A 9,193-nucleotide genomic window follows, 5' to 3' on the forward strand; every position below is an offset into this window, starting at 1 on the left:
GGCCACGTCCAGGGGGCGGGACCAGGTCTTATGGGCGGGGTCTGGACGGAGAGGAGGCGTGGCCTGGCCTGACAGGTGGAGGACCGCCTGCCTGCCAGGTGAGCGGAGACCCTGAGGCAGCTGACTCCCAGAGGGGAGGGGAGAGAAGGGAGGTTCCCAGCGGCAGCCGTGCCCCTCGCCCTCCTGAGCAGGCAAGGCCCAGGTCCCCCCCGAAATCACACCCCCACTGGGACCCCCTCGTCCTCACCTGACCCCCTTCCCCAGGAGCAGGGAGGCCCATTCCCACCTCTGGGGGGCACTCTCGGGCCACAGAAAGAAACGGCACACGGCATCCCGTCGGACACTCCTGGGGGCGTCCGTGTCTATGATGGGGCTCTTCAAGAGTTAAAAGGAAAACAGGATGAAAGATACTGTGTGCGAGGCCAGGGCAGTGGAGTCGGCAGTGGAGCAGCCAGCACCCTCCACCCACACAGCAAACGCCCTCCAGGTCCTGCCAGCACCCTCCTCGGAGATGCCACCCCCCCCCCCCCCCCCCCCCCCCAACAGATGGGGTCTCCCTCGCTGCAGTGAGTCAGTTCCGGGTGGTCCTGGCTGGGCCCCTGAGCCAGGAGGGCTGAGGCTGGAGCAACAGCAGCTGCTTTGGGGCAGGTGGGCTTTGGAGCCTTCCTTTCTGCCTCAGTCGTTCTATCCACTGAGACCCCGAGGCCTCCATGCCCGGGGTCATCACCGCGAAAGTAGAGAGAAGAAGCGGCAGCCTGCTCTTGAGTTCTACACTGAGGCAGGGGAGGGGCAGCAGTATCAAAAGCCAAAACTGTGACCAGCATTTTAGAGAAGCGAAGTGTACGAGAATCCAAAGCTCTAAAGAAAGAAGGCACGGGCCGGCTGGCGTGGCTCAGTGGTTGAGCGTCGACCTATGAACTGGGAGGTCACGGTTCGATTCCCCATCAGGCCGTATGCCCTGGTTGCGGTCTGGGGCGTGCAGGAGGCAGCCGATCAATGAGTCTCATCATGGATGTTTCTATCTCTCTCTCCCTTCCTCTCTGAAATCAATAAAAATGTATTTAAAAAGCTCAGCATCCTGAGAACACCCCAGTGGAGGCTGGGACCGGGGGAAGGGAAGTGCCAAGAACACCCACATTGTGAAGAGTGACCCAGGGACCCCCGCCACCCTTGCCTGGAAGGGGCTGAGGCCCCTCTGCCCAGTTCCCCCCAACACACGCAGCTTCCGTTTCTCCTCACATTCACTTTGACGAAGCCGTCCTCCAGCAAACGGAAGCATCTCTACCTCCGTCTTTTTGGCAAAACAAACATCACCAAGCCTGTGACTGACTCCCCCACAGATTCAATGTTTGCCCGGAAGATGCCTCAGTGCTGTGAGCTCCTGGTCTAGGAGATGACTCCGCAAGGCGGGTGTTTTCACGGGGCAATGAGGACATCAGGGTGCGCACACGTTTTGAATCTCCACGCTTGAGAAGAGAGTCACACACACCTGGGACGTGACTCGGCGCGTGTTCACGGTCTGGGTGGGTTTCGCCAGCAGCAAGGGCCACGGAGAGAAAGACAAATGACAAGGTTGGGGCACAGTTTGCTTCAAGGTTCAGTTACATCTCAATTACATTTTCTGCATATTCGCCACCGAAACACGCACACTTCCACGCAGTTCATCCTGTGTCGGGGCTCCTGCTGTTTCACCCAGGTGCCACTTGGGTTTGAGACACTTCCTCCTGGGACGTCACCCATTTCCGTGCTATGTGAGTGTCCTGGGGCTGCCGTAAGGAATTGCCACACGGAACTCTGTCCTCTCACAACTCAGGAGGCCAGTGTCTGAAATCCAGGCGTGGGAGTGGGGGGTGAGGGTCGGGGGTGAGGGGGGGCTGCTGCCTCTTTCATCTCCTGGCGGCCACCTGGAGCCTAACCTGCAGAGGGCTGAGGCCTTGGAACCGTGCGCTCCGAGAGAGCTCCTGTCCCAGAGGCCACAGGAACTTGTCATAGTCCTTCTAGGACACACGTGTCATCGGAAAACAACAAGGAAGTGGAAGGGGAAGAAGACTTTGTCCCCGTTTAACCTCAGGGCCAGGGGACCCATCCCCCGGAGCTGCCACCATCTGTGGGCCCCGCACCTTCGCTCCCCTGTGGGGTCTTGAGAAGTGCGTTCTTCGAAGGGGAGAGGAGGTGCTGAGGTGTTTTCATTCCGCTTGGACCCCTCCTGGCCTCTCCTGGCTGCAAACGAAGGGAGGAGTGGCCCCACCTCAGCCGCCCCAGCTTCCCGGCCAGCGTGGCAGCCCTTCCCTCTCTCCGTCCAATGCCCAGCGGCGTGTCCTCCCAGGCCAGCGGCTCCCTCAGGGTTGACCTGCTGCTGTCCACTTGCCTGCTCCCCTGTGGACACTGTCCTCGTCATGGCTGGCTTCCGACCTTCCGTGCCCATCTCGTTTCTCCTCTCTGGGCCTCGGTTTCACCATCTCTGAGTAAAGGTTGCCCCCAGTTCTAGGGCTCCTTGAATTTCTAAAACTCTATTAACCATTTATAGAAACGGAGGACATCTCAACTCGTGTTATTTTTTTAATCCTTCCTTCTAACCTCCGGCTGCTGCAGGGCCACAGCTCACAGGTCCTGCCAGGAACGAGAGGCCCTTTGCAAAGTCGGCCGCGTCCTTGTGTCACAGTAATCGGAAGGGCACCTCCCGGCATCTTACCAGACGGCGCCCTCCGTCCCACGAGGCCCTTGAAGAATATGGTTGGAACCGCCCGATCACAGGCCGTTTCCAAGGGGCCCGGGGAGGTCAAGCAGTGTCATTGGAGGGTCGCGCATGCAGAGGGCCCCCTGTGGTTACACATGGGTTTCACCTGCGTGGGAGTCGGCGCCCCAACCCCACATCGTTCAAGGCCAACTGTGCTCCCCTCTTTCTGCCTCTACATTTCTTTTCAGGAAAAGGAATCTTTTTCAGTAGATGTCGCAGTTCAGGAGCGGAGCCCTGTTGCCAACGCCGCATACCTGCACGGACTCCGGGAACTGGCGCCTGAACCAGGCGGTGAAGCAGGAAGTAAAGGGCTGTAAATACACAGTCAGACCTGGCGACGAGAGAGCAGGCAAACCTGCTAACCTGCTACTGCTTCTTCCCGCGCCCGTGCCCGCCTTTTCCCGCCCGAGACGCTCTCCGATGGGCGCCTTGCCCACCCAACTCTGCTGTAGCTGCTCTGGGTTCGACACAACCAGAGGTATCTTTGGCATTTTCTTTTCTCTGCTTCATAACCTGTGGAACGTTTTATACAAAAAAAAAATGTAGATTGACAGAAAAAATGTGCATATACATCACTTATTAATCCCAAAACGTAGTAAATAACATAGCAAAAACTTTATCAAACCCATTTTGTACAGAAGCGGGACGGATCAGCTTTCCATAATCCCAGATGCGTCCGCAGCGTTTATAAATTAGTTAAGGAGGTTTACAAAAAGGCCTCGCTCCTCGCGTCGACTCTACGTTCCCTGGCGTCGCTGCCGGGGTCCCCTGGACTGACACGCAGACACGCACATCACCATTCTCACCAGAGCAGCTGTGCTAAGGGAAACGTCTGCACCGCGACTGTGGCATCAATAACATTCGAACTGCAGGGTAGTAAGAGGCAAGCAGAGTACCCATCTCCCCTTTATGAACACACGTCTAACACAAGAGCTTCATGCACATCCACGTGGAAACACCAACGTCAAACCGTGGTGTGGGTCCTCGTTGCTCGGAGCGGCGTGGTCGCCGTGAGGGCTGGCCGGTGCTTCTCGGCCCTGGCGTGGCCCCCCGGCTCCCGTGGGACGGAGTCTGCGGTGTGCGCCCGCTCCCGCCTCCTAGGAGACTTTGCAGCTGCTCCTGGCGCAGCGCTGGGGGGGGCTCTGGGGCGGCCGGGCGGCCTTGCCTTTGTGGAGGCTGCTCCTCTTGTGCGCCGAGCTGGCGGTGACGGTGACGGAGTAGGAGCGGCCGTGCATCATCCTGGCGTTCAGGCCGTTGGCCATGGAGAAGGACTTGAGGCGGCTTCGCAAGGCCAGGGGGAGCGGGAGCTTGTCCACCAGGTGCACGGGGGTGCAGGACACCACCGCCCGGCAGCACAGGTCCTGCAGGCTCAGCACTTGGGAAGGAAGAGAAGCCACGCTCAGGCGGTCCCTGCCGCCGGCCTCAGGGCAGCCCGGCCCACCGACCCACCACCTTTCCCAGGACCTGGGGCGGACGGGCCAGGAAAGCCAGGGCTGACGCTCCCCATGTGCCCATGTGCCGCCTCCAGCAGGACTCGGAGAGAGCCATCTGCTTTCGTCACCTAAACTCAGCTTGTCCCCCAAAACCCGAGAGGCCACCATCTCTCCCCCAGGTCTGAGAGGTGAAGGGGAGGGATGATGTCCCAGGAGGTCTCCTCAGGAATTTTAATATACATCCCACTGCCAGTTACATTCTATTAAAAAGACCCTTGCCTAGCTGGTGTGGCTCAGTGGTTGAGCATCAACCTATGAACCAGGAGGTCACGGTTTGATCCCCGGTCAGGGCACATACCCGTGTTGTGGGCTCGATCCCCAGTGTGGGGCGTGCAGGAGGCAGCCCATCAATGATTCTCTCTCATCCCTGATGTTTCTATCCCGCTCTCCCTCTCCCTTCCTGTCTGAAATTAATAAAAATATATATTTAAAAAAAAAACCCTACACACTTCTGTTTCTCAAGTTCCTCTCTTTATAAACAAAGTGGAAAGGGAATTATTCCTAATGTGATAAGCTCTTCCCAAAGCCATCTGCAGGAAGGTCGAAGGTCACGTGGAAGCCACAGTGCTGCCCTAGGGGGTCCCTCTTCACAGACTGGGGGTCCTGCTCAGGCACAACCCCCTCTCAGCGTGGACGCCTGCGGCCACCTTATAATAAATGCGTCCGCCTCTGCCTACGTACAGATTTCAGCAGCCTCCCGTGTGGCCACGATAGAGCTGTAACCATGATTTCCCTCTAAGTCAGCACAGTTGTGCCCTGGGAATGGAAATGGCGGCCCGAGGCAGGCCCTGGGAGGGTGAACAGCGCCCTGGGCTGTGGGACAGCTCAGCGCCTACCCTTGCTCGGCCGCCAGAGCCGGTCCATCCCGTGCCGCAGCAGCACAATCCTGGCCAGCTCCGTGAAGGACTCGGTGATGTTGAAGTTGCACAGAGGGCTGACCTCGAAGAAGGTGACGCCCAGGCGCTCTGCGTAGGCCTGGGCCTGCTCCGTGGGGACCTGCCGCTTGAAGGCCAGGTGCAGGCGGTTTCCCACCAGGATCTTAGGGACCCCGGGAGCGTGCTAGAGGGCGAAAGGAAGGCAAGGGAAGTGGGTACTTGTGCGAGCTTTTGCTGTTGGCACTGTAGGTGTGCTGGGTACTAGATGGCATGCCCCCCAGTTTAGACGGACCCAGAACTTCAGAACGTGTGAGGATGTAATTAGTAGATGAGGTCGTTGGGGTGAGCCCTGAACCCAATCACCGGTGTCCTTGTGAGAGGAGAGGACACGGGGAAGAAGGCTGGTGACCACAGGGTGGAGACAGGAATGCCTCTCCAGGCCCAGGAGCGCCCGGGGCTGCCGGCAGCCACAGAAGTGGGAAGAGACAGACAGGAGCCTCCTCCGGGGCTTTAGGAGGGAGCGCAGCCCTGCCCACACCTTCCTCTTGGACTTCTGGCTTCCAAATGTGAGAAAACAAATGTGCAGCTTTAAGCCACCTGGTTTAAGGTCTGTTAGAGCAGCAGCAGGAAACTAAGACAGTGGGTGTGGCCCCGCCACTCCATGTCCCCAGGGGCAGTGGACTGGTCAGGGTGCCAGCAGGCAGCAGCCTGGTCACTGCCCGTGAACCCACCAGACCACGTGCAGGGCCCAGACTCCGGAGCTTGCCGGTTCTTGCATCAGGGCGGCTCCTGTGCTGGGAGGTGACACATCCTCCCTGGGGCTGAAGCCTGGTGCCCTGGCCCACACGCCCCGTCCTCAGCCCGACACCCTCGCGCCCACAGGGAGGCACACCTCATCGATCTCCTTAATCCAGCGGTGGATGCCGTCGAAGGACCAGCGGTTTGCGATGTCGTAGACCAGGATCACCCCCTGGGGAGAGGCACCGGCTGACCTCACCGCAGGCACAGCTCCGGGCTGCACGGCCGAGTGAGGGCCACACAGTAACACTCACAACAGCCACTACCCATCATGCTTGTTCTAACACAGGCTTGTTTGGATTTATCCATCAGATGTAGCAGTTATGTGATTATTTCCACTATTTCACAAGCTCATTGCTGAGCCCTCAAACATCAGGTGGGCTGGGGACTAGAACTCAATTCCCCACGTCCACAAGCTGCTCCAGGGACACAGGGTGGGGAGCCCGGGCCTCACCCGCTCAGGAGGACAGACACACACAGGACCATTAACACAGGTGCACACACATGCACATGCACAGCCATGCACACACATGGACATTTACACCAACACAGGTGTGCACATGTACAGGCATGCATGTGCACACACACAGCTCTCCTGCATGCAGTGTGTGTACCAGCACACACATGTACAACACACATGCGTGCAAACACAGGTATGCAACATGAATACGCCTGTGCATGTATAGACAGCCTCACACATGTGCATGAACACACACATGCATAGAACAATGCACACACGCACGTGCGCACGTACAGCCCTGGCGCCAACAAAGGCTTGTGAGCCACCAAACCCTCCATAGACTCAGGCCTCAGTGTACACAGAGAGCTCAACATGAAAGGGCGTCCCGCATGTCAGCGCGACCTCCCGCTCAGGGGTTACCTGTGCGCCCCGCGAGTAGGAGCGGAAGATGGTACAGAATCTCCCCTGCCCGGACGTGTCCCTGGAAGGAAAAGGTGTTGGGGACAGGTGAGGCATTGCTGCTGCTTCCTGACCAGGCGGCACCGAACTTGGGACCCTCATCAGCCGGTGGCCGTGCCACTGAACGTCCGAGACCCCAACGAACGGTCACCTCGTCCCCTGGAGGGACCTGGACATCGGAATGTCCTGGGCTTATGCTCTTTTCTAGTTGTCATTCTGTAAGTCAAACTAGAAAAATTAGTGACAGGTTTCAACACCCTAATTCTGACATTTAAATAAATCTAATGTAAGCTTCTAAAATGACGTGGAATCTGGAGATAAAGCTGTGTTGTGAGGGATGTGAGTCTCATGGGGTGGGGGGGTGCAGGTCGAAGTATTTGGCGGGATCCCTTGGCTTCACTAACTCTGAGTCAATCATATAAAGTCGGACCCACAGGTGACCTTCCCCCAGACTCAGGGGAGCAGGGCCGGCTGGGCTCTGAGAGGCCAGAGGCTGGGAGCAGCCAATCATCAGAACCCCCATCAGCCCCAGCAGAGCCTCAGGCGCTCAGGCCTTGCCCACAGGCGGGGCTGCTAGAAGGTCTGTGGGCAAGGAGAGCGACCCTGAGGGACCGACGCCCAGCTCTGCCCTGGGGCCTGCAGGGCCATCATGGTTCCTGCCTCGGCCAGAACGGCCAGAACGTGTGGACAGTTCCCCTGGCCGCCTGTGCCCTGCCGGGGGTGGGGAGCTCCCGCGTGGGTGTCCAGGATGACTCCAGGGTCCCCTGGAGCCTTGGGGGGAGGCATGGAGGGACCACTCAAACCAGAAACAGGACTGGGAGCCGAGGGCCTGTTTGATGGCGGTAAGGTGGGGGACATTCAGAAGAAAACTTGGAGCCGCTGCTATGAGGCCTTCTGAGCCCCGGGGAGGTTTGGGCCACAGATTCCTGGCAGACAGCAGGGCCCGCAAGGCCCAGGGCTCCCCTCCCCTGGACCAGGGTCAAAGCTTCGGGCCCAGACAAGGGGTCAGCCCCTCCTTCAGAGCCCTGGGCCGGGCGGGAAGGGAGAGGACCTTCCCCAGGTGCAGGCCGAGCGCTGAGGGCCAGGCCTGCTCAGGGTCCAGGCAGGCGCCAGACTCACCAGAGCTGCAGCTTCACCCGCCGCCCGTCCAGCAGGATGGTGGTGGTCTTGTAGTCGATGCCTGTGGAAGAGGGTGGGCGGCTTCAGTGGGAGCTGGCTGCAGCGTCCCCACAGTTATCCTCCACCACAGGGCGTGGGGGCCTCACTCTCATGCTGGGGAGACAGGACTCTCACCCTCTCTCCGTGCAGATGCTGGGGGGCTGGACCCTGCTGGTGGGTCTCCCCGGATGGCTCGGCCCTCTCCCCCGCACCCCTGCCCATCCGCGCCCCCTCCTCTCACCCAAGGGGCTAAAAGACTGAGATGGTTTCCCTCAAATTATCACACTGAGGATGTAAAGTAAAACTATGGAGCCCTAGCCGGCTTGGCTCAGTGGATAGAGCGTCAGCCTGGGGACTGAAGGGTCCCAGGTTCGATCCCGGTCAAGGGCACATGCCGGGGTTGCGGGCTCGATCCTCAGTAGAGGGTGTGCAGGAGGCAGCCGATCAATGACTCTCTCTCATCATTGATGTTTCTAGCTCTCTCTCCTTCTCCCTTCCTCTCTGAAATCAATAAAGAAATATATTTAAAAAAAAAAAAACTATGGAGAATGTGAAATCAGATAGGAAACACTATCGCAGCTCTGCAAGCACAGACGTGTGTGTGCGCGCGCGCGCGCATGGAAGTCTCTGGGTTGCAGAATTTGGATAGTTTTTACTTAAAAAAGAAACTTTCTCTGTTTTCTTCAATGAGCATGTATTTCTTCTAAGATCAGAAGAAAAAACCCCACAATAATCATTTCCGAGAAGGAGAACTCCTCCCCATTCAGCCAGAAGCCCAGTTCCTGCTCGTTGAGAACCTCCCTCCTGTGTGCACAGAGGAATCTCCCCATCTGTGGACGAGAACGCGCCCTGGTGGGCGACCAGGGAGCAAGGAGAGCCCTTCCCCAAACAGGACCCGCTGCTCAGCAAGCGCAGAGGCTTTGTGGTGCTGGCCTTGCCTCGCTGACGGGCTCAGCACCCGTCCCCAAAGCACTCACACCCTGAGGAGCCGGCTGTGAAGACTCCCCCACTTTGAATGTTTGCGCAAATAAAGCTGCTGCCTTAGAATTTCGAGTCTGGGGGTGAGTGCTGAAGGGAGGCAGCCAGAGAGGGAGAGAGGGCCTGGCCCTGGAGGGATCCTGCTGTGGGTGAAGGGCTCCTCCAAATTGCAATAGGAGAAACGGGGTCATTTTCAAGGGCTTGACCTGTGCTCCCTGGAAAGATCTAGAATGTT

General features: G+C 58.4%; 2 protein-coding genes across 2 annotated transcripts in view; both read right to left on the reverse strand.

Moving 5' to 3' along the window:
• WDR45B (WD repeat domain 45B) overlaps positions 1–9,193 on the reverse strand; it is a 36,569-nt gene that overhangs the window by 14,526 nt on the left and 12,850 nt on the right. Inside the window, exons 2-3 of the mRNA XM_014531257.1 lie at positions 7,693–7,701; positions 582–591 (exon numbers count right to left, since the gene is read on the reverse strand). The gene's annotated coding sequence lies outside the window, so the exon portion shown is untranslated. The remainder of the gene's footprint in view (positions 1–581; positions 592–7,692; positions 7,702–9,193) is intronic.
• RAB40B (RAB40B, member RAS oncogene family) overlaps positions 3,296–9,193 on the reverse strand; it is a 12,484-nt gene continuing 6,586 nt past the window's right edge. Inside the window, 7 exon segments of the mRNA XM_014531249.1 lie at positions 3,296–3,867; positions 3,870–4,112; positions 5,067–5,289; positions 5,998–6,075; positions 6,784–6,844; positions 7,942–8,002; positions 8,958–9,020. Coding sequence (XP_014386735.1) covers positions 3,659–3,867; positions 3,870–4,112; positions 5,067–5,289; positions 5,998–6,075; positions 6,784–6,844; positions 7,942–8,002; positions 8,958–9,020 — 938 coding nt within the window. The 3' untranslated portion in view covers positions 3,296–3,658.

This window comes from Myotis brandtii, unplaced genomic scaffold (assembly GCF_000412655.1).
Source record: "Myotis brandtii unplaced genomic scaffold, ASM41265v1 scaffold797, whole genome shotgun sequence".
Taxonomy (NCBI): Eukaryota; Metazoa; Chordata; class Mammalia; order Chiroptera; family Vespertilionidae; genus Myotis; species Myotis brandtii.